This window comes from Nerophis ophidion, linkage group LG06 (assembly GCF_033978795.1).
Source record: "Nerophis ophidion isolate RoL-2023_Sa linkage group LG06, RoL_Noph_v1.0, whole genome shotgun sequence".
NCBI lineage: Eukaryota > Metazoa > Chordata > Actinopteri > Syngnathiformes > Syngnathidae > Nerophis > Nerophis ophidion.
The window spans coordinates 74,023,167-74,049,423 of NC_084616.1; the positions used below are offsets into that span (position 1 = coordinate 74,023,167).

Genomic DNA, 26,257 nt, shown 5'->3' on the forward strand with positions numbered 1-26,257 from the left:
ACCACGCCTCCACACCACTTGGAGCCTGCCCCCTTGGCCTGCAGAAATGGTGTTGTAAGGATTCCTTTAGATCAGGGATCTGCAAACCAAAATGTTGAAAGAGCCATACTGGACCATCCATCCATCCATTTCTACCGCTTATTCCCTTTTGGGGTCGTGGGGGGCGCTGGTGCCTATCTCAGCTACACCCTGGACAAGTCGCCACCTCATCGCAGGGCCCATACTGGACCAAAAATACAAAAACAAATCTGTCTGGAGCCACAAAAAAATAAAAGCCATATTACATACAGATAGTGTGTCATGAGATATAAATTGAATTAAAAGGACTTAAATGAAACTTAATGAGCTCAAATATAGCTACAAATGAGGCATAATGATGAAATATGTACATACAGCTAGCCTAAATAGCATGTTAGCATCGATTAGCTTGCAGTCACCAAATATGTCTGATTAGCACACTCCACACAAGTCAATAACATCAACAAAACTCACCTTTGTGCATTCACGCAGGTTAAAAGTTTGGTGGACAAAATGAGAAAGAAAAAGAAGTGGCATAAAACACGTCCTAGAAAGTCGGAGAAAGTTGTACATGTAAACAAACTGGTGAGTTCAAGGACCGTCAAAATTAGTAGGACAAAACGGCGCTCGCCAAATACTCGAATCAGTGAGGCATGTTTAATAAAAACAGTGTGCTTTGTAACAATTCGGGAGGTTTGTATCATGTTTGGGCTTCACGGTGGCAGAGGGGTTAGTGCGTCTGCCTCACAATACGAAGGTCCTGCAGTCCTGGGTTCAAATCCAGGCTCGGGATCTTTCTGTGTGGAGTTTGCATGTTCTCCCCGTGAATGCGTGGGTTCCCTCCGGGTACTCCGGCTTCCTCCCACCTCCAAAGACATGCACCTGGGGATAAGTTGATTGGCAACACTAAATGGTCCCTAGTGTGTGAATGTGAGTGTGGATGTTGTCTGTCTATCTGTGTTGGCCCTGCGATGAGGTGGCGACTTGTCCAGGGTGTACCCCGCCTTCCGCCCGATTGTAGCTGAGATAGGCGCCAGCGCCCCCCGCGACCCCGAAAGGGAATAAGCGGTAGAAAATGGATGGATGGATGGATGTATCATGTTTTTCATCCTGCAGAAACCATATTAAAACCAAACATTATTTCCCACCCCCCCATTTTTAATCCATTTTTAAAAAAGCTCCAGAAAGCCACTAGGGCGGCGCTAAAGGCGGGTTGCCGACCCCCATTTTAGATAGACCACTTTTTTTTCTTTTTTTTCAAAAGTTTTGATTTAGATGTATTTATTTATTTAAACTCAAATCTATGAATCGTTTTCATCACGTTGCAATATGTGGGCAATCAGTGTTCCAAAATATCACACAAATGCGATTGGACAAATTCATGGACAATAATGAGCCACATAATGAAAGAACATAACGACAAAACAAATGGATCGATAGAATTTGTTGAAGAAGATCACTGGGGAAGATTCATGAAGTATTTGATACAATAAACCAGGGGTCACCAACGCGGTGCCCGCGGGCAACAGGTGGCCCGTGAGGACCAGATGAGTCGCCCGCTGGCCTGTTTTAAAAATTGCACTTACCAGTGAGCTGCCTCTATTTTTAAATTTTTATTTATTTACTAGCAAGCTGGTCTCGCTTTGCTCTACATTTTTAATTCTAAGAGAGACAAAACTCAGATAGAATTTGAAAATCCGAGAAAATATTTTAAAGACTATTTTTTTACTTTGCTTCTTCTAACTTTCAGAAAGACAATTTTAGGGAAAAAATACAACCTTAAAAATGATCTTAGGATTTTTAAACACATATACCTTTTTACCTTTTAAATTCCTTCCTCTTCTTTCCTGACAATTTAAATCAATGTTCAAGTAAATTTGATTTTTTTTATTGAAAAGAATAATAAATACATTTCAATTTAATTCTTCATTTTAGCTTCTGTTTTTTTGACAAAGGATATTTGTGAAATATTTCTTCAAACTTATTATGATTAAAATGAAATAAAAATATTTTGGCAATTCTAGAAAATCTTTAGAATCAAATTTAAATCTTATTTCAAAGTCTTTTGAATTTCTTTTAAAAATTTTGATCTGGAAAACCTGGGGATAGGTTGATTGGCAACACTAAATTGGCCCTAGTGTGTGAATGTGAGTGTGAATGTTGTCTGTCTATCTGTGTTGGCCCTGCGATGAGGTGGCGACTTGTCCAGGGTGTACCCTGCCTTCCGCCCGATTGTAGCTGAGATAGGCGCCAGCGCCCCCCGCGACCCCGAAAGGGAATAAGCGGTAGAAAATGGATGGATGGATGGAAAATCTAGAAGGAATAAGGATTTGTCTTTGTTAGAAATATAGCCTGGTCCAATTTGTTATATATTCTAACAAAATGCGTATTGGATTTTAACCTATTTAAAACATGTCATCAAAATTCTAAAATTAATCTTAATCAGCAAAAATTACTAATGATGTTCCATAAATTATTTTTTAATTTTTTTCAAAAAGATTCGAATTAGCTAGTTTTTCTCTTCTTTTTGTCGGTTGAATTTAGAATTTTAAAGAGTCGAAATTGAAGACAAACTATGTTTCAAAATTAAATTTTCATTTTTTTCCTGTTTTCTCCTCTTTTAAACCGTTCAATTAAGTGTTTTTTTCATCATTTATTCTCTACAAAAAACCTTTTGTAAAAGGAAAAAAAATGTACGACGGAATGACAGACAGAAATACACATTTTATATATATATATATATATATATATATATATATATATATATATATATATATATATATATCACCCTTTAATATATATAAAGGTAAATTGAGCAAATTGGCTATATCTGGCAATTTATTTAAGTGTGTATCAAACTGGTAGCCCTTCGCATTAATCAGTACCCAGGAAGTAGCTCTTGGTTTCAAAAATGTTGGTGACCGCTGCAATAAACTATAACATATCGTAATAAACTGGAACAATATGACATCGTGGGCTATAAAGTATTGGAGTGAGGGAGGAGTTATCTAAAGCAGTGTTTTTCAACCTTTTTTGAGCCAAGGCACACCACCAGCACAAATCATTAAAAAACAAAACTCAGTTGAGCTTAAAAAGTTGTTGGATATGACTTTAAACCATAAACAAGCATGCATCAATATAGCTCTTGTCTCAAAGTAGGTGTACTGTCACCACCTGTCACATCACGCCGTGACTTATTTTGACTTTGTTGCTGTTTTCCTGTGTGTAGTGTTTTAGTTCTTGTCTTGCGCTCCTGTTTTGGTGGCTTTTTCTATTTTTTTGGCATTTTGAACATGTCATGTTCAGATGTACATTGTGGACGCCGTCTATGCTCCACAGTAAGTCTTTGCTGTCGTCCAGCATTCTGTTTTTGTTTACTTCGCAGCCAGTTCGGTTTTAGTTTCGTTCTGCATAGCCTTCCCTAAGCTTCAATGCCTTTTCTTAGGGGCACTCACCTTGTGTTTATTTTTGGTTTAAGCATTAGATACCTTTTTACCTGCACACTGCCTCCCGCTGTTTCCCGACATCTACAAAGCAATTACCTACCGGCTGCCGCCTACTGATATGGAAGAGTATTACACGGTTACTCTGCCGAGCTCTAGACAGCACCGACGTTCAACAACAACACATCATTTGCAGACTATAATCATAGGTTTGCAAAATAATATTGTTAACCCAAATTAGGTGAAATTAGATAATCTCCCGAGGCACACCAGACTGCACAGTTGTTGAAAAACACTGATCTAAACAACACAAAGCAGTTTTTAAAGTTGGGTGATTACTGTTCAGTATGTCTTGACGTTGCTTGTGGCGTCCCTCAGGGGTCAACATCGGGACCCAAATTGTTCATTTTATAATCGATATCAACGATCTGTGCAAGATATCAAAAGCCATTTCCATTAGCAGATGACACTAATCATTTTTGTTTCTAATACTGACTTTCAACTGAGAGGAGCCAGATGCGGTGGTTCGGGCATCTGGTCAGGATGCTACCCGAACGCCTACCTAGGGAGGTGTTTAGGGCACGTCCGGCCGATAGGTGTCCACGGGGAAGACCCAGAACACGTTGAGAAGACTATGTCTCTCGGCTGGCCTGGGAATGCCTCGGGATCCTCTGGGAGGAGTTGGACAAAGTGGCTGGGGAGAGGGAAGTCTAGGCTTCCCTGCTTAGGCTGCTGCCCCCGCGACCCAACCTCGGATAAGCTGAAGAAGATGGATGGAACTTGTACTGCGTTCAAAAACAAGACAAAAAAAATAAATTAGGGGTATTTTATTTGAACTAAGCAAAATTATCTGCCAATAGAAAAAGAAAATTTGGCTTGTCAAGATTTTCCAAAACAAGTAAATTTAGCTAACCTCAATGAACCCAAAAACACCTTAAAATAAGTACATTCTCATTAACAATAAGTGCACTTTTCTTGGTAGAAAAAAAAGAGACCTTTTTGCTCAATATGTTGAAAAATGTTGTTAAATGAAGTAAATTATCTTGACATAATGATATGCGCTCGGTCACATGTTTTTTTTTTCATTTAAAAAAGTAGTTTTATACTTTTGAGTGTTGATGACACAGCTTTGCAACAGTTGATATTCTAGTTTCAAACATGTTTTACTCAATATAGGTCATAAAATCTCAGTTAAAAGCTGTAATATCTTACTGAGATCATTTAGGACCAAAACCCTTAAAAGAAGTAAAACGTTCTAACATAAAATCTGCTTAATGAGAAGAATGATGTTATCAGACAGAAAATAAGCAAATATCACCCTTATTTCAGACATTTAATCTTACTTAGATTTCAGTTTTTGCAGTGTAAATACAGAATTAATCCAATTTAGATAATGGATTGATATATATATATAACTGATCATTAAACTTAAAACAAAAATGATAGTCTTTGGGAAATCAAGATCCAAAGCACAATAAAATACAGATTCAGGTGGATGGGGTTGACATTGAAAGATTGACGAATGTATCAAAATAAAATGAGTCATAGGTAGTTAATTTATGAATAAGGGTGGGAGTAAATTAGTTTTGCCTGTTCCTGTTGATCATGAAAAACCTAGTCATTATGTATTTTATTTGGATTGTGAATGTGTTTTCATCGTTTTGTATACTTAGATCGGATTAGATCAGATAGTAATTTATTTATTCCTTCAGGAAAATAAACATTTTCAGCACAATCCCATTGAAGATCAGACAAACATTACAGGGAGACAGAACAGGATTGCTGACGGGTCTGCCGGCTTTCAGCGCCCCTTACAAAAAAGGTGAGATACGGGTAAACAAGTGGGGGGGATTAAAATAAAATAAAATAAAAAAATCGGTCTAAGCCTGGGCCCTGGAGAGAGGGTCCAGACTAGTCCAAACTAATAGCAATAGTACACATCCCTCTTACATATGTGTAAGAGGGAAAACATCAAAGAAGACATTAAAGCAGCGGATACAACCAGCCACTTCTACATACAGCTATGAATGTACTAGTATTCTGATGATCTTCTCTTTTATTAAATGTATTCTTTATTTTAACATGTCTGAAATTAACTCTGACTGTGTTGTTCCTCCGTGACTTGCTGTGTATTGTGACAGACCTAAGGGACTCACCTAAATTCTTACCAGCAGGAAATAGAGGATGACACAACACATTCATTTCATTGTGATGTTCGCAACGATGCGTGAGTTTTGCCGGGTCATTGCATAACTACTTGGAAAAAAAAGCTAATGTGGGAACTCTTACTCAAGGAAAGACTTACACATGAGAATTAACGGTACGTGCTATATTTACTGGATTTACTGGTTAATCATTGTCAGGGAAGTTCCCTCTCATACCAACAACACAAGAACAAAGTGCAATCTTACTGCGAGAAGTCAAAGTTCACATTCCCCAAAAATTGCAACCACTAATTGAAAAGATTAGAAGTTATCTAAAAAAAAAAAAAGTTTGCATTCAGTCCGGGCTCCAGAAAAAAGACAAAGACTTCTGCGTTCAGTCAAGTTTTCAATCAAAATTAGTCCTGAGTTAACCCCTGGTCTCACGAGGGTTCCGGTTTTGTAATTGTGTTGCAAAACGACAGATTTTAAGACACAGCAGGCTTGGCCTTGCCTTTGGAAGAGAACTACTTTGGCACCTGCACCATCCTCTCACACCTATTTCAGTATGCGAACATTAACTGATAAAGCATGCAATGAGAGGTGAAACGTCTTCTGAGACGATCCGAACAGTCCATATTTTAGGTAGCAGGTTCCAACAAACTCTGAGTCCAAACCTGAAGTCTGAGTTGATGTTCCCTCAAAAAGGAAACAGCTGATCAGATTTAGTTCAATCAACCCTGGGTATGTTGACTCTGAGTCAGAGGGGAACTGCACTTTTTTTTTTGGAATGTTGCCTATCATTCACAGTCCTCATGTGAGAGAAGCACACCTATGTCTTTCTCTTTGGGGGTCAGTTCATGTTGTGTTTGCAGTTTGTATTGACCATGGGAAGTAACTCTTTGTATAAACCCTGTTTCCATATGAGCTGCAAAATTGTGTTAGATGTAAATACAAACAGAACACAATGATTTTCAAATCCTTTTCAACCCATATTCAATTGAATGCACTACAAAGACAAGATATTTGATGTTCATATTCATAAACTTCATTTTTTTTTTGGCAAATAATAATTAACTTAGAATTTCATGGCTGCAATATGTGCCAAAGTAGTTGGGAAAGGGCATGTTCACCACTGTGTTACATCAGCTTTTCTTTTAACAACACTCTCAATCAATCAATCAATCAATGTTTACTTATATAGCCCTAAATCACTAGTGTCTCAAAGGGCTGCAAAAACCACTACCACATCCTCGGTAGGCCCACATAAGGGCAAGGAAAACTCACACCCAGTGGGACGTAGGTGACAATGATGACTATGAGAACCTTGGAGAGGACGAAAGCAATGGATGTCGAGCGGGTGTAACATGATACTGTGAAAGTTCAATCCATAATGGATCCAACACAATTGCGAGAGTCCAGTCCAAAGCGGATCCAACACAGCAGCGAGAGTCCCGCTCACAGCGGAGCCAGCAGGAAACCATCCCAAGCCGATACACAGGCAAGCAGTACATGGCCACCGGATCAGACTGGACCCCCTCCACAAGGGAGAGTGGGACATAGGAAAAAAAGAAAAGAAACGGCAGATCAACTGGTCTAGAAAGGGTATCTATTTAAAGGTTAGAGTATACAAATGAGTTTTAAGGTGAGACTTAAATGCTTCTACTGAGGTGGCATCTCGAACTGTTACTCAATAAACGTTTGGGAACTGAGGAAACTAATTAGTTGAAGCTTTGAAAGTGAAATTCTTTCCCATTCTTGTTTTATGTAGAGCTTCAGTCGTTCAACAGTCCGGGGTCTCCACTGTTGTATTTTACGCTTCATAATGCGCCACACAGTTTCTCATGGTCCCATTGGGTTGAGTTTTTCCTTGCGCTTATGTGAACTCTGATGTCGTAGTGGTTTGTGCAGCCCTTTGGGACACTCGTGATTTAGGGCTATATAAGTAAACATTGATTGATTGATTGATTGACAAACACATTCATGGTCCAATGAGTCCTCCAAAGGAGTGGGTCAGCCCAGGGGCAAAGGCAACACCAGTCTAACTGGTGTTAGACTGGTGTTGCTAGTTAGACTGGTGTTAGAAAAAGGCAACACCAGTTAAGCTGGTGTTGCCTTTTTCTAACAAGGCCGTTGAGTGCGAAAAGATGAAGTTGTGTACCTAGTGAAAACTATAACATGTGTATTTATCCATCCATCCATCCATTTCCTACCCTTTTGTGGTCGCGGGGGGCGCTCCAGCTTATCTCAGCTGCATTCGGGCGGAAGGCGGGGTACACCCTGGACAAGTCACCACCTCATCGCAGGGCCAACACAGATAGACGGACAACATTCACACACTAGGGCCAATTTTTTAGGGACCGAATGTCCCTTTGGGACAGAGGACCCTATTGTATTTCTAAGGTTTTATTATTATTATACCGCCGCCTCTGAGTTGTAATTTGACCCCCGTAACATGCTTCAAAACTCACCAAATTTAACACACACATCAGGACTGGCGAAAATTGCCATCTAATTAAAAAACCAAACACCAAAACTCAAAATTACGCTCTAACGCCCCCTAGGAAAAATCAGACAAAACTGCTTGTAACTTCTGTTAGGAAGGTCGTAGAGACATGAAAGAAAAACCTCTATGTAAGTCTGATTTAGACCTAGATTTCATACATAGACCTCCTCCAGCAATAATCAACAGGAAGTTGGCAAAAACCCCTTCAAAACAAAAGTTTCCTACATTTTTTTTGCCTCTTTAAACTATAATTTGACCCCCTTAAAATGCTTCGAAACTCACCAAACTGGACACACACGTCAGGACTGGCGAAAACTGCGATCTAATAAAAAAAACAAACCCCAAAACTCAACATTGCGCTCTAGCGCCCCCTAGGAATAAAACACAGACAAAACTGCTTGTAACTTCCAGTAGGAATGTCATAGAGACATAAAACAAAAACCTCTATGTAGGTCTCACTTAAACCAACATTTCATTAATTGACATTATTCAGCAAAAATCAACAGGAAGTTGGCAATTACACCTTCAAAACAAAAGTTTTGTAAAAACCTGTCACCTTTTTTTGAACATTATCTCCTCTGAACGCGTTTTTTTGTGTCGGCTTCAAACTCGCACAGGAAAGAGATTGAACGCTTCTGATTAAAAGTTGCGCAAACAGTTTTTATAACTGCTCCGGTTTTGATTTTACGAGCCTTCAAAGAACAGCTGCGCGGCTGCCGTGTCAAGATGGCCGCTTAAAAACAGGAAGCACCAGTGTGACGACGAAAATGCAGAGAAGGTAGGTAATGTGCGGGTAAAGATATGTTGACTAGGTGAAAGAAGGAGGCACCAGTTGGACTCCAGGATACAGAGAAGGTAGGTAATGTGCAGGTAAAGATATGTTGTCTGGGTGATGGCAGGAAGCACCAGCATGTATGGGTGAAAGAAAGAAGCACCAGTGTGACCTCAGAATGCAGGGAAGGTAGGTAATGTGCGGGTAAAAGATATGTCGACTGGGTGAAAGAAGGAGGCACCAGTTTGACTCTAGGATACAGAGAAGGTAGGTAATGTGCAGGTAAAGATATGTTGTCTGGGTGATGGCAGGAAGCACCAGCATGTATGGGTGAAAGAAAGAAGCACCAGTGTGACCTCAGGATGCAGGGAAGGTAGGTAATGTGCGGGTTAAGATATGTTGAATGGGTAAAGGCAGGAAACACCAGCAAAATTCAGTCCAGTCCATCGCTGCTTGCAGCTTAAATTTTTTTTGTGTTGCCAATCAACCTATCCCCAGGTGCATGTCTTTGGCGGTGGGGGGAAGCCGGAGTACCCGGAGGGCACCCACGCAGTCACGGGGAGAACATGCAAACTCCACACAGAAAGATCCCGAGCCCGGGATTGAAATCAGGACTACTCAGGACCTTCGTATTGGGAGGCACATGCACTAACCCCTCTACCACCGTGCTGCCCAAGTTGTGTAATTATTATATCAATATTAGTTCTGAGTTGACGAGACACAGAGAGCACAGTCCTGTGCAGTGATAAGAAATAGCTATAAAAGTTTTAATGATTTTCACTAGAGGAATCCTTGCTAGGAGTTCTTAAGGGCACTGGCTTCCTGTGCACTTAAGATGTGACTTTAAGGTTTTACTAATTACGTATAAAATACTACACGGTCTAGCTCCAGCCTATCTTGCCGATTGTATTGTACCATATGTCCCGGCAAGAAATCTGCGTTCAAAAGACTCCGGCTTATTAGTGATTCCTAGAGCCCAAAAAAAGTCTGCGGGCTATAGAGCGTTTTCCGTTCGGGCTCCAGTACTCTGGAATGCCCTCCCGGTAACAGTTCGAGATGCTACCTCAGTAGAAGCCTTTAAGTCTCACCTTAAAACTCATCTGTATACTCTAGCCTTTAAATAGACCTCCTTTTTAGACCAGTTGATCTGCCGCTTCTTTTCTTTCTCCTATGTCCCCCCCTCCCTTGTGGATGGGGTCCGGTCCGATAACCGTGGATGAAGTACTGGCTGTCCAGAGTCGAGACCCAGGATGGACCGTTCGTCGGGACCCAGGATGGACCGCTCGCCTGTATCGATTGGGGACATCTCTACGCTGCTGACCCGCCTCCGCTTGAGATGGTCTCCTGTGGACGGGACTCTCGCTGCTGTCTTGGATCCGCTTTGAACTGAACTCTCGTGGCTGTGTTGGAGCCACTATGGATTGAACTTTCACAGTATCATGTTGGACCCGCTCGACATCGATTGCTTTCGGTCCCCTAGAGGGGGGGGGGGGGGTTGCCCACATCTGAGGTCCTCTCCAAGGTTTCTCATAGTCAGCATTGTCACTGGCGTCCCACTGGATGTGAATTCTCCCTGCCCACTGGGTGTGAGTTTTCCTTGCCCTTTTGTGGGTTCTTCCGAGGATGTTGTAGTCGTAATGATTTGTGCAGTCCTTTGAGACATTTGTGATTTGGGGCTATATAAATAAACATTGATTGATTGATTGATTGATGACAGGTCAGGAGGTCCGTACACACAAACAGCCTGTCAGCAGCTTAATGCAGTTTTAGTTTGACACGGTGTAAAGTGCATTTAAATGTACATCAGCAACAATATTCCAATACATGAAAACACCACCCCCCCTCGGGTCTTACCGGAGTTTTTGTCCCGGTCAGAGCGATGTAGGACTCAACAGACAACGCTCACGGTTGGTGCCGTTGTAGGCGAGCTGCTATCCTGACTCGTCCATTTTGATGGCAAGAGATCTCGTGGTGAGGAGCAGGACGAATGGTCGTGGAGATCTGTGTGGTTTCCTCCTTCGCTGAGCAAGCAGGCCCACTCTGCAGCCTTGTTTCTACTTCCTTTGCTCTCCGCCATGGTCAATCCACGGAGCTCCCACCAGCCTGAGTATCTCTGGAAGCCAGCGTGACTCGATTGTTTAGGTGTAGCCTGACATCAGTCAGTTCCTGCGGCGTGTACTGGATGAGTGTGTTGCAAAGACGGACTAAAAACGAATAAATACACACTGAAAGACATGCAATTGTGCAAAGTTGCAGGGAGCCTTGGGTCGCCAATTTGGCACATGACATGAGAATCTAACATTTTTAGCCTGATAATACTGAGGATAATCTACACGTTTTAAAAGATGAATGATAAACAGATTCAGTTCTACAAGAAATACAAACTACGAACATAATAAAACAATCACTTACCGTACAATGTCCGCCCTCACTTAGATGCCGACCCAATGGGATGTTTATATGTTTCAGCACCAGACTTGTGTTCGCCGTTTAGGCGATGAACTCATCCAAATTTAAACTCCTCAGATAAAACATGCTGGGAGCAAACAACCGCCTTCCTCGCACTGTCTTCGGGTCTAAGTTGAATTTCAAAGTTGATCAACTTCTCAGCTTATAGCCACAACCTTCTACTACTCAAGTGAGAGGCAGGATTTATAATCAAGCAAACTTTTACCAACTCAGAGGCGATACAGCAGCTCAGAAGGTCAATTAATTAATTAACGTGGGCGCCGACTTAAAGAAGTTGGAAAAAATAATTCGGTTGTTACCATTTAGTGGTCAATTTTACAGTACTGTACTGTGCAATCTACTAATAAATGTCTCAATCAATCAATCAATCAATCAATCAATAGTTGCAGTAGCTACGTTACCTTCCTAATCAAGGCGGTGTTGCTAGAAATAGTTAGCTCTTATAATAAGAATGTCGCTAATCTTCTCTTCTTTTCTACATGGTAGTGTGCTGGGGGGGCAGTACATCTAAGAAGGACAGCTCCAGATTTGAGAAACTGATCAGCCGGGCCGGTTCCACAATCGTAATGAAACTGGACTAACTGGTGACGGTGGCAGAGAAGAGGACTGTTGACAAACTAGTGAGCATCCTGGATGATGCCAGTCACCCTCTGCATAGTGTTATCAGTAGCCAGAGGAGCCTGTTCAGTTCTAGACTGCTTCATCCCAAGTGCAGGACTAATAGACTCAAGAACTCCTTTGTCCCACACGCCATTAGACTGTACAACTCCTCTCTGGGGCGGGGGGTATTAGGATGACAGGGGATGCAAAACATTAACAGTGCAATACGTTTTCATAACATGGTCACTACTGCCTACTTTGTCTTGTTATATTCTTATTTTACTGTTATAGTTTTATTCCCATTGTTGCTTTTTATTTCTCATTCTTACTGTAATATTTCTCTATTTTGTTTCCATTTAAACCCCAAATATTTACTTTTTACTTTAATTTAAATTGATCTCAACTCTGTACACTGCTGCTGGAATTTAAATTTTCCTGAAGGAACTCTCCTGAAGGAATCAATAAAGTACTATCCATCTATCTATCTAATACTTGTTAACAGGCAGGTCATGGCATGTAAATATTGTTGGTGGATTTTAGATGTTTTAGGAATAGATGACTCTCATTACCTACAGTGTTAGCCACTTTTTGCTAGTGTTTATTTACCATTTAGAAAGCATAAAAAAAGAGGAAGACGTGCGTTCTTGACTCACATAACGATTGTGAAACTTCCAAAAGAGTAGTTCCCATTTAAGACCATATTAAAAAAGCCATGATCAATGGAGCGCTGATTGTACGATTCACCACGGCAACTGGGAAAAAAAAAAAGGTTCCACTTCCAACCCGGGTGGAAGTGAAAGCGTGAATGCGTGTTCTGTTACGATGGCTGAACCAGAAGTAAGACCCCAAAGCAGAGACAGACAGGTTGAAAATTAAAACAAAGTTGAATAGCAAAAAGAGCACTCAGAAGGAGTGGAGAACCAAAAACATACTCAAAAGGAGTGTAGGAAAGTACAGAAGATAAAAACCGGGACGAATCCTCTGGAAAAAGTTAAAGGAGAGGAGCCAAAAGTTATGGTGCGTCCCTTTTGAACTGGGAAGTCGGAATTTTTTAGTTCTTATTCGGAATTTCAACTAGAACGCCCCACAAGGTCATATTTCTGACTCGGTAAGTGATAGCATTCTCACAATTTCAGAGTTTGTTTCAAAGATGGCTGCCCTGGATGTAAACAATGATATCTGTTTCTATAATATCCATTAATAGCACTTCTGTTAGGTTTTGTCAAAGTGAACCAGCCATATTGTACGTTTTTATATGGTAACGTCACTGTAGTGTCTTCATGCGACGAAGCCGGCCTACTTCAGTCTGTAGTCTATTGCCCTCCAGAGTGTGGTGGCAGCGACGAGGTGGAGACGTGATTGCGACATGCCGAGTTACACCGATCCTTACACCCCAGACATGTACAAAGTATTGTTGTACGTTTTTGTATAGCTACGTCACAGTAAACTATGTTTATTTCATTTCACCTCGCTAGCAATAATATTTGTGTTTTCTCTTCATTCACCATGTTTGAAGCTTGTAGAAATAGACCATGTTTTCAAGGCAAGTCCTAAAATCGTTTTTGTGGATGTGGCCATCTTGACTTCCGACATCGTAAATAGAACACCCACAACTCGGACGTGACGTCATTGCCAGCTCCGAATTTTGACTTCCGAGGTGAATGGAATGCAGCATTAGCGTGTGGAAGACACCTGTAGAAAGTGTGTGACGCATCAAACAAACAACTGGCACAAAGGGCACAGACATCAAGGTTTAATAAGGCCTGAGTGCAAATAACATGCAGGTGTGTGAGAACTCCAAAACAGGACAGGCTGCAGCACAGCAGCAGAGACCACATCCCACAATTTTATGGTGAATATGAACACTTTTATATCACAACTATGTTTTGTTTAAATGCAGTAGTGCAGTGATTCTCAAACATATTAGCGAAAAAACCCCACTGGCGACAGATGTGGCTGCAGAATCGTGTATAAAGAGAGAATGGACAACTAAACAACAGGCGCCATGTTTACTACCAAGGGTGCATGCATTGCAATCGTTTAGACCGGGGGTCAGCAACCCTCGGCTCTTTAGTGCCACCCTAGTAGCTCCCTGATGCATTTTTTTTTTTTTTAAAGGATTGAAAATGTAAAAAGATGGGGGGAAATAATGTTTTTGTTTTAGTATGTTTTTTGACACAACAGAACAAATACCCAGAATCCCTTGCAGCACTAACTCTTCCGGGGCTACAATAAACACCCCCCCCAGACCCCGCCCACCTCAACATCCTCATGTCCCAAATTCCAAGCTGCTGTTTTGAGGCATGTTAAAAAAAAAACAATGCACTTTGTGACTTCAATAATAAATATTGCAGTGAAGTGAAGTGAATTATATTTATATAGCCCTTTTTCTCTAGTGACTCAAAGCGCTTTACATAGTGAAACCCAATATCTAAGTTACATTCAAACCAGTGTGGGTGGCACTGGGAGCAGGTGGGTAAAGTGTCTTGCCCAAGGACACAACGGCAGTGACTAGGATGGCGGAAGCGGGAATCGAACCTGCAACCCTCAAGCTGCTGGCACGGCCACTCTACCAACCGAGCTAAACCGCCCCAGTGCCAAGTTGGCATTTTTTTCCATAACTTGAGTTGATTTATTTTGGAAAACCTTGTTACATTGTTTAATGCATTCAACGGGGCATCACAACAAAATTAGACACAATAGTGTGTTAATTCCACGACTGTATATATCGGTATCGGTTGATATCGGAATCGGTAATTAAGAGCTGAACAATATCGGAATATAAAAAAAACATTATCGGACATATCTAACAAATTGCGTAATTTTTGAAGAACTAATTAATTCTCTTTGGATCGCATCACAGAATGTTTCTCAAACAAATGTTCAAACAATAGAGATGCGCGGTTTGCGGTCTCATCCGCGGAGTCTGCGGATAAACCGCGGGTCGGGCGGGTGACATGACGAAAAAAATAAATTTTAATTAGATTCGGGCGGGTGGCGGTTGAACCATCCGGAAATATTTGATATACATGGTTCTGGGATCGGTATTCTTTGCCATTCAAAGAGCCATTAAAGACCCGTGTCATAAAGCGAAGAAGACAATAGGAGACGCTATTATTCTCTAGACAGTCACCCAGATAATAAGTATTAAGGCGTGCTATGAAGCCATTGGCTTTGTCGCCTTCTACAGCATGTAAGATCTGCTTGTCAGTCCAGCAACATGTGTGTGTGGCACACACGCACACGACTGCAAGGCATACTGGGTGACACAGAGTACACTAATGGTTGTGATATAAACAATTTTAACACTCTTACTAATATGCGCCATGCTGTGAAGCCACACCAAACAAGATTGACAAACACATTTTGGGAGAACATACTCCCAGTAATACAACATAAACGCAACACAACAAATACCCAGAATCCTTTGTATCCATGACTTTGACTATTTTTTACACCCCGCTAGCAAACCCCCCCACCGCCCTCCCACCCCCCTTTGTCGGTAAGGTGGGCGGGGTTGGGGGCGCGGGGGTGTAAAATATATTCAGGAATTCTCACGGATACAAAGGATTCTGGGTATTTGTTGTGTTACTGTGAGGAGGTTCTCCCAAAATGTGTTAGTCAATCTTGTTTGGTGTGGCTTCACAGCGTGGCGCATATTAGTAAGTGTTAAAGTTGTTTATATCACAACCATTAGTGTACTCTGTGTCACCCAGTATCCCTTTCAATCTTGTACGTGTGATTGCGGAAGCTGCACACAACATGTTGCCGGACTAACCATAGGTTTGTACACGTTGAAGGTGTCAAAGGCAATGGTTTCACAGCACGCCCATATTATTGTCATCAGGATGAACGCCAATTGGACATCCGCGAGAACGTTAGAGGCTCCAATTGTCTTCATTACTCTGTGAAACGGGTTGAAATAGCTCTGTGAGTGGTAAAGGTGGCCGACCTCTGATGTATTTCAGCGGGCGGGTGGCGGGCGGTTGCTGTTCTGATAAAATGTTGGTTCGGGTGGACGGCGGGTGGATGATGACTTTGGTGATGTGGTTGCGGAAGATATAATTGCCTATCCGAGCATCTCTATCAAACAAGCATTTTACAAAACAATCGCTACAGACACGAACATGGTCTGATTGTATTCCGCAAGATTATGAAAGCGATATTTTTAAAAGCCATTTCCTGCGACACACTTTTGTTTTTTTCCCTGGCTTTATTACCTTTATGAGCGGTAATTAAGAGTTGGACAATATCGGATGTCGGCAAAAAAGCCATTATCGGACATCTCTATTATTTTGTTATAATTTTGTACAGGAAAACTAACTTCAGAACAACCGCAATGTTGTCAGGCTTGGACTAAGGAATGCACTCAGATGCAGAGTAGGGATTCTTTCACCTCCAGAGTCAGAGTTATACAAAATCTATAAACAACAAAAACGGTCAGCGAAAAAGGTTCCAAAAAAGGGAAAAACCGGAAATCACTCCTAAAAAGGAGGAAAATACAAAAATAAAGACAAACTATAATTTGCGCTGCATCTGCTATGAAACTTAACATAAAACGCTCCAACAGGAGGAAGAAATTTCTACTCTGAATTTTGATCTAATAAAGGTAAACAAAGACATGCACCTGGGGATAGGTTGATTGGCAACACTAAATTGGCCCTAGTGTGTGAATGTGAGTGTGAATGTTGTCTGTCTATCTGTGTTGGCCCTGCGATGAGATGGCGACTTGTCCAGGGTGTACCCCGCCCTCCGCCCGATTGTAGCTGAGATAGGCGCCAGCGCCCCCCGCGACCCCGAAAGGGAATAAGCGGTAGAAAATGGATGGATGGATGGAAAGGTAAACAAAAAATCACTCAAGAAATTTGAGGAAGGAAAGATCATTAGGAAAAAATTAGAACTCACCACTTTGGTTGAACAAAGGCTAAATAACAAAATTCACTCTGAGGAGGAGAAAAAGTTAAACTCAAAATTACAGCGTGGGAATTCAGGATCCAAGGAAATAGGCGTGGGACGAGGCAAGGCATGGACATAAACATGGAAGCAAGACAGGCACGAAAGCTCGAGACAATCTGGCACAGAACAAGGGGAAGCATGGGCTTATATGGAACATGAGGATAATGGGAAACAGGTGGAAACAATCAGGGGTGAGGGATGACGTCAGACTGGTGACACAAGAGGAAGGGCCAGTGATCTGAAACAAGAGGAGTTGCTTTTAAAAATAAAACATGCAATTCTCAAGACAAAAAAAAACAAAAAACAAGACAAGACATCCCTCACCGCGGTGTGACAAATGTATGCTTCCGGGCACAGCCACAAACGTCCTTGGTGGCAAATATGGCGCCTGTTGTTTAGTTGGCCATACACGACTCTTGTCACATTGCACATAAAGTACACAAAAACATGGCAATAATTGAATAGCAGTAACAGGAGCCCTGTTATGAAAGGATTGGCTAAAAAGAGGTTCTGCCTACAAGATAGGTCAATCATGTCCAGTCAGTGGTAAGTACATTGTGTATAAGTTATGGTCAAGTAGGTCAGAAATGGACAATTTCTGTTATCTAATGACAACAATATCTATAAGATATTGTTGTCATTGTCACTCCAGCCTTCTCGGTGAACTTTCACTTCCCATATTTTTTTTTTGGGTTCGCGGGGAAAATTATGTAAATGCTTCTTGCAGTTTTGGCAAGTTGAGCAGCTCCATGTTGCTCAACAGGGCATGTTTACACCGCACAAAACTCTTCAGTTTTCTGTGCCGTGCTCCATGAATTGATGAAGGTGGGCCCAGACGTAAACAAGTTGAAAAACGTATTCGGGTGTTGCCATTTAGTGCTCAATTGTACGGAATATTTACTGTACTGTGCAATCTACTAATAATCATTTAGGAGATCGCCTCATACCTAGACGGCCATACTCTTTCTACACGACCCTGGACTACAATGTGTTGCCTAGCTTGGAAGTAGTCTTTGCCATGAAGCTAAACGTTTCATTCTAGTCTTTTGTTGAGCCCAACAAAGTGTTTATACTTTAAGTAGTGTACTTATTTCACACTAGCTGCTTGATTGTAACATGCATCTTAAGTTGTAGTTTTCATTACAAAATTGTGGGTGTTGAAATTGCCATGTAAAATCGCTAATGCTCATCAAACCAGCGTATTTTTGGGAGAGTGAAGCCTTACTTTAGAGTGTTTCCTATCAGGCATTCTTTCTTTTATTTTACTTACTCTTATTTTAGGATGACAGCATATTTTAGGCATGCAATCACTTACATACACAATTATTTTGTGTAGTTTGGCTGTGTGTATGGCTGAAATAGTATTTGTTTCCTTTGTACTTGATTTTATATATGTGCTTATTATGGTTTGCACTTTGTGCTCCATCCATCCATTTTTCTACCGCGTATTCCCTTTGGGGTTGCGGGGGGTGCTGGTGCCTATCTCAGCTACAATCGCTTTAAACTTTAAATTGTGTTGTATAATATATACAATGACAGCAAAATAAATCGTATAAATTGTAATATTACCAAAAAATCACTTGATTAAAGTACAGTGTTTTATTTCCCTATATTCAAACAAAGTGTCACTGTTCAAACTGTGTGTAATGTTAGAGTGGCCCAAAATTTAAGATATACTTGTTAAAAAAAAACTCTTCCTTGGTGCTGCTTGAGTGATTGTTTCCCTGCCGAGTGTTTGCGGCTGGACTTGACGTCACAAGCAGCAAAAGTATGGAAATACGGCACCATTTAATTTTCCATGAATCAGTACTTTAATACGTCGGTAACTCTTTAAGTACCGAATTCTGTATCGATCCCTAGTTTTTGCGGCAAATGTACCTGTGCATGCACTTTAAAATGTATTGAAATATGTTGGATGCTAAATAAGAGAAAAATGAAGAGTAACCAAAGGTCTTGTCCCATTTAAAAGTTGACTTAGTAGTCGTTCATAAAAGCACATGTTAAACCAGATGAGGATAAGGGATTGGGACACAACTTGGCATAAACAGGCCTGAACTGACCAAACTTTATAAAAGTCCAATGTTTGTTTTGTGGTTTAATTTTGACTGCTTGGAGCCACAATCATTTACAGAAATACAGAAAAATAGCAATAGAAAAAATTACATTATTACACTTGCACAATTCAACATGTCTAAAAAGAAGTAGTAAGAAGCACCAAAGTCTGTTTGGTGGGTATTTTGATGAAAAAACAGGTTGGAGAGGTGAAAAAACATCAAGAAATATAGAAATGTACTTTGTAAATGTTCCTACCCTATGTGAAATCTCACCCAATGTTGAAAAAACAAAACCCAAGTTTTTTGAAAAAGTTGTGTTGTTTTAGAGATTTTATTTTGCAAAGTTCCCAGCACGACAACAGAAGCGTACTATTCCAGCTCCGTAAAAATCGGTTGTCATAAAAAGCTATTTTAATTGGCAAGGATTGCGACGTTTAAGTGCAGATTGTATTTCAAAATTTGACTGCCCTGAACTGGTAAAAACGACACTGTGCCTGAAAAAAATTTTTTTAGAAAGCATCTGAAAAGTACAGAGTGAATTATGGCTATAATGTGATTGACAATTCGAGTTTTGGTTTGTTTTGCCAAAGTGAGTTTTAGCGCGGGGTTTGAAAGTAAAGATGTTTGCGGAGGAAGTTAAAAGAACCTGGCATTTGCTTGTAGCCCTTTGCAGAGTTTTGAGAGACTTCGTTGTTGACCTGAAATAAAAGAAAGACAAAGTATGTATGGTTCATCCAATAAGCATGGTCCAAATAAATAGTAGTGATGTGCGATACCACAGATTTTCTAAAATTTAGTTTGGCATTGTCATAAAGTGGACTAGGGTGCGGTTTGTTTTCCCGTGGTGCAAAGCGACTGGACCGGACATGGCGTGAAGGTAATGACATCTTTTAATATTAACGCGAAAGTACTACAAAAACAAAGGGTATAAACAAAAGGCGCTCACAGCGGAGGTTATGAAAACAAAAACTACCACAAAGGCAGAACTATGGACAAAAAAAACAAACACTTACTGTGACAAGGAACAAGCATGAAAAAGAGCAGCATGGATCATCAGGATGAATAACAAGGGTGTGTAGAGGGTGGTGTCGCCAGGCTGACTGCATTGCAACTACAGGCTTAAATAGTGCTGTGGTAATTAACAGGTGCATGAGTCCAAATGAATCAGGTGCGTGACATGAGGACAAGTGAAAACTAATGGGTTGTGATCTAAACAAAGCAGGGAGTGAAAAAACAATGCAAAAACCAAACAGAACATAGCCAAACTAAACATGATCACCAAGACATGACAGGTACCGGAGATAACAATCTGATACCGATACTTTATGCAAAAAAACCTAAAATGTCAGCTAAAATTTTGAATTTTTAAATAACATATGTATCTAACAACAACAGTAAAAATGTAAGAAAAAACTGTGAAAAAAAAGAATGTAATGGGAAAAAGCGGAACTTTCGAAACTAATAATATTATACTTAGTCACCAAACTAGTGTCTTTATATAATAAACAAAAAAAATATCATAAAGCCCCCCCCCCCAACCTGACTTTTCAGTATGCGGAAAACACCCAGTATCTAAAATATTAAAATCTCTCAAAATATAAATAAAATATACATAAAACGTTAACAAAGTTGAATTAGTTAATAAAAAATAAAACAATACTAACTTAGGAATTAATTTGGAAAATGACAACAACCATAATTAACACGGTTAAATGTGTATCTGAAAATTTATGTTTTCATAAAAGCAGAATGTTTGACACACAAGGTTATGTATTTAGACAATCGTGTTATTGTTATTTAATTATTTTCTCTAGAGTATAAAAGTACTTTTTTAAAGTAATAATTTATTTCTTTATGTTAAGATAATGCCACTAGCATTTACTTAAATTAGGAATATTTTTCAACATATTGAGGAAAATGTCTCATATTTTTTTCTACCAAGAAAAGTGCACTTTTTATTAGTGAGAATATACTTATTTTAAGGTATTTTTTTATTCATTGAGGTTAGCTAGTTTTACTTGTTTTGGAAAGTCTTGACAAGCCAAATTTTCTTGTTCTATTGGCAGATAATTTTGCTTAGTTAAAGTAAAATACCCCTCATTTTTGTATTTTTTTTCTTGTTTTAGAAGACTGACATTTTGCAGTGTAGCTGTGTGCTTGGTATTTTTATCTATTTTATGTGTTAATCCGAGTACCATGTTCTTATGTGTTAATATAAATTTGCACCAAATTAGTTTGCTTGCAATTTCGTTGTACAATGACAATCAATCAATCAATCAATGTTTACTTGATTGGGGACGGCGTTGCGCAGTGGTAGAGTGGCCGTGCGCAACCCGAGGGTCCCTGGTTCAAATCCCACCAAGTACCAACCTCGTCACGTCCGTTGTGTCTTTGAGCAAGACACTTCACCCTTGCTCCTGATGGGTGCTGGTTAGCGCCTTGCATGGCAGCTCCCTCCATCAGTGTGTGAATGTGTGTGTGAATGGGTAAATGCGAAAGTAGTGTCAAAGCGCTTTGAGTACCTTGAAGGTAGAAAAGCGCAATACAAGTACAACCCATTTATCATTTATTATCATTTACTTATATAGCCCTAAATCACTAGTGTCTCAAAGGGCTACACAAACTACAACACAAACCACTACGACATCCTCGGTAGGCCCACGTAAGGGCAAGGAAAGCTCACACCCAGTGGGACGTCGGTGACAAGGATGACTATGAGAACCTTGGAGAGGACGAAAGCAATGGATGTCGAGCGGGTCTAATATGATACTGTGAAAGTTCAATCCATAATGGATCCAACACAGTCGCGAGAGTCCAGTCCAAAGCGGATCCAACACAGCAGCGAGAGTCCCGTTCACAGCGGAGCCAGCAGGAAACCATCCCAAGCGGAGGCGGATCAGCAGCGCAGAGATGTTCCCATATATATTTTATATACATATATTTAAAATATATATTTTATTCTGTTCTTCTTACATGGGAAAAAAACTAAAGTAAAAATGTAAGAAAAAAGAGAAGACTAATCGGTATGTAATGAGAAAAAGCTGAGATGTTCTAACTAACAATTAGTAAAAAAATATACTTAGTCACCTACAAAAAAAACCTGACTGTTTTTAACATATTTTTAATTAAAAAAAAAAAATCAATATAGCCCCTGTAAACTTTGACTTGTATGCGGCCCTTGGTGGAAAATGTTTGGACACCGCTGAACTTAAGTATCAAAAGTATCGATATATTGATTTGAGGATCGATATCAGAGCATACAAATTTGGTATCGGCGGTATCTATATTGTAGTATTGATACGCACATCACTACTACTTAGCATAATTACACATAATGAGAAGCTCACCATGGTTAACATTGAGACCAAATCATGGGCAGCAGCATTTTCCTCCAGGATGCGGTCCAGCGTCTCGATGTACCATGAACCAGACTGAGTGTCCCTCCAGGACACGAAGCCTGTTAGGGAACATTGGTCACAAAAGCTTCTGATCATTTGGTCCAAACATAACTGTAAAAATGCACTGGTGAACAGGAGCTAACTTTAACATAATCAGCAATAATTGAGGAAACTGAATTTAATAGTTAAATTATCATATTTATTATAATGTAACACAATAATGATAAATATTTTAAATACAGTGTAGCTTACTATTTAGTGAAATTAAAATACGAACTCCAAACTAAAAAAAAAAAAAAAAAAAAGATTACTGTATTTTTCGGACTATTAGTCGCAGTTTTTTTCATTGTTTTTTCATACTCAGGAGCGACTTATGTTTGAAATGATTAACAAATTACCGTATAATATCAAATAATATTATGTAGCTCATTCACATAAGAGACTAGACGTATAAGATTTCATGGGATTTATCGATTAGGAGTGACAGATTGTTTGGTAAACTTATAGCATGTTCTATATCACGGGTAGGGAACCTGCGGCTCTAGAGCCAGATGTGGCTCTTCTGATGACTGCATCTGGCTCTCAGATAAATCTTAGCTGACATTGCTTAACATGATAAGTAATAAATGATTCCGCTGGTAATCACAGGGTTAAAAATAACATTCAAAATTAAAAACATTCTCACGCATTTTATTCCATCAATCCAAGAAGTCGCATAATAGTAAGAAGTATTTCATTTATTTATTATTTGTTAGCTTCAAAATAACAATGTTATTAAAAAGAATAAGAGACTTATTATACTCTAAAAATGTTAGTCTAACTTAAAAATGCGCACATTTAGTTGTATTCAGTGTTAAAAAATATTGGTAATACTTTAGTATGGGGAACACATTTTAAGTAACAAAGACTTAATTAAGAGTTATTTGGACACTAGTGGACCATATAAGGGTTAGGGTTACTTATAAGCAATAATTCTGAGGTTATAAGGGAAGACTCTTAGTTAATGGCTTACTGCTTGTAAAATAAGGCCATGCAGAAAAAAGCATTAATAAGTACTTAAAAATTACTAATTAAGAGCCAATATGTTACGAATTTGCATGTTAATAAGCAACTAATTAATGGTGAATATGTTCCCCATATCAAAGTATTACCAAAATATAATACGCCTCTCACCGAAATACGTTTTTAAAATATTTGGCTTTCATGGCTCTCTCAGCCAAAAAGGTTCCCGACCCCTGTTCTATATGTTATAGATATTTGAATGACTCTTACCATAATATGTTAGGTTAACATACCAGCCACCTTCTCAGTTGGTTATTTATGCCTCATATAACGTACACTTTTTCAGCCTGTTGTTCACTATTCTTTATTTATTTTAAATTGCCTTTCAAATGTCTATTCTTGGTGTTGGGTTTTATCAAATAAATTTCCTCCAAAAATTCGACTTTTACTCCAGTGCGACTTATATATGTTTTTTTCCTTTCTTTATTATGCATTTCCGTCTTATATCCTGGAGTGACTTATACTCCGAAAAATATGGTATACAGTGTTATCATTAAAGTGATTTTAGATTATCTTTTACTATTTGAAATGTACAATGCTCATTTTATTTTAACATTAATGTAAGCCATTGATTGATGGATTACATTTCAAAATAAAACTCACACAAAATTAGAAACATATTCAGGTATACAATTTACATTGAATCATTATTTTATTATAACAATTAATAATAATAACACGCTTTTGTTTCTTTTAAGCGTTTTTTGCTTTTTGAAAATGGATTAAAGTGCAATACGTAAGTGTTTGTTTATGTTATGTTCTTTTTTCTGTTTTACTAAATTCTGACAATAAACATACTTTGGGAGGAAAATACTAATAAAATATAAACAGATATTGCATTAAAATCAAATAGCCTTTACTATTGTTTAGCACTCCTCGCACAAACCACAAACTGTAAACTAAACCAGGAGAGCACGTACGGGTAACAAAATAAAATATTACGTTGTAATTTAGATCATCTGTGCCGTTTTCTGCATAGTTAGAAGTTGTTAAAGATCCCATGTGTCAAACTCAAGGCCTGAGGGCTAGATCTGGCCTGCCACGTCATTTTATATGGCCTGCAAAATATTGGAAATATTATATGCCAATAAAGTTCCTCCCACCTCCAAAGACATGCACCTGGGGTTAGGTAGGTGTGCAACACTAAATGGTCACTAAATGTGAGTGTGAATGTTGTCTATCTGTGTTGGGCCTGTGATGATGTCGCACTGCATTTCCTCATTTGACATCTTGTTTAACTGAGTCCAGGGTGTACCCCGCCTTCCGCCCGAATGCGGCTGGGATAGGCTCCAGCCACCCCTGCGCCCCCCGAGAGGGAGCAGCAGTAGAAAGTGGATGGATCTGCTTGACTTATGATGTCAAATTAAAGTTGAAGTACCAATGATTGTCACACACACACTAAGTGTGGTGAAATTATTCTCTGGATTTGACCCATCACCCTTGATCACCCCCTGGGAGGTGAGGGGAGCAGTGAGCAGCAGCGGTGGCCGCGCCTGGGAATCATTTTCGGTGATTTTAAAGCTACTCATCCAACAAATTGTATACTGTTAAAATAACAATATATTTTACGATTAAAAAAAACTGGAATCTCAGACGCCAGAATTTTACTGTAAAAAACAGCAGTACCATTTTTCCATTCGCTAGTAGTATTAGTAAGATGCTGTAAAAACCACCATTAAATTTGCCCAAAAAATTCTGTCCGTCATGTTTTTTTTTTACTGCAAAATGTACTTTTTTTTTCATGGTACTAAAAATATGTATACTAATCAAATGCAATTTCTTCAGTTTAAGGGCATAATTTCGACAAAAGCTCTGAGTCTTTCAGAATAAAGCCAAATATTTTTAAAGTAAATAATTGCATATAAAAATCCCAATTACATTTTTTTTCTCAAAATCAAGTAGCCCTAGTTTATGTACAATGCAGGCCAAAAGTTTGGAAACACCTTCTCATTTCAATGTCCATCCATCCATCCATTTTCTACCGCTTATTCCCTTTTTGGGGTCGGGGGGTGGGGCGCTGGCACCTATCTCAGCTACAATTGGGCGGAGGGCCAAGTTTCCTTTATTTTCATGACTATTTGCATTGTAGATTGTCACTGAAGGCATCAACACTATGAAACCTGTGAAGTGAAAACCCTTTCAGGTGACTACCTCTTGAAGCTCATCGAGAGAATGCCGAGTGTGCAAAACAGTAATCGGAGCAAAAGGTGGCTATTTTGAAGAAACTAGAATATAAAACATCTTTTTAGTCATTTCACCTTTTTTTGTTGAGTACATAACTCCACAAGTGTTCGTTCATAGTTTTGATGCCTTCAGTGATAATCTACAAGGTAAATAGTAGAGATGTCCGATAATGGCTTTTTTGCCGATATCCGATATGTCCAACTGTTAATTACCGATTCCGATATCAACCGATACCGATATATGCTTTCGTGGAATGTACACATTATTATGCCTAATTTTGTCGTGATGACCCGCTGGATGCATTAAACAATGTAACAAGGTTTTCCAAAAATAAATCAACTCACTGCCATATTTATTATTGAAGTCACAAAGTGCATTATTTTTTTTAACATGCCTGAAAACATCAGCTTGGAATTTGGGACCTGCTCTCCCTGACAGAGCATGAGGAGGTTGAGGTGGGCAGGGTTGGGTGTGGGTGGGCGGGCGAGGTTGAGGTGGGGTGGGGGTAAGGGGTAGCGGGGGGTGTATATTGTAGCGTCCCGGAAGAGTTAGGGTTGCACGGGGTTCTGGGTATTTGTTCTGTTGTGTTTCTGTTGTGTTACGGTGCGGATGTTCTCCCGAAATGTGTTTGCCATTCTTTTTTTTAGGGGTGGG

The 26,257-nt window shown here is 39.6% G+C and overlaps 1 protein-coding gene across 1 annotated transcript in view; it reads right to left on the reverse strand.

Moving 5' to 3' along the window:
* Window positions 1-18,980: 18,980 nt before the first annotated feature.
* The window catches only part of casp9 (caspase 9, apoptosis-related cysteine peptidase), a 28,348-nt gene continuing 21,071 nt past the window's right edge, over window positions 18,981-26,257 (reverse strand). Inside the window, exons 10-11 of the mRNA XM_061904822.1 lie at window positions 22,307-22,416; window positions 18,981-19,657 (exon numbers count right to left, since the gene is read on the reverse strand). Of these exons, the coding sequence (XP_061760806.1) occupies window positions 19,556-19,657; window positions 22,307-22,416 (212 nt within the window). The 3' untranslated portion in view covers window positions 18,981-19,555. The remainder of the gene's footprint in view (window positions 19,658-22,306; window positions 22,417-26,257) is intronic.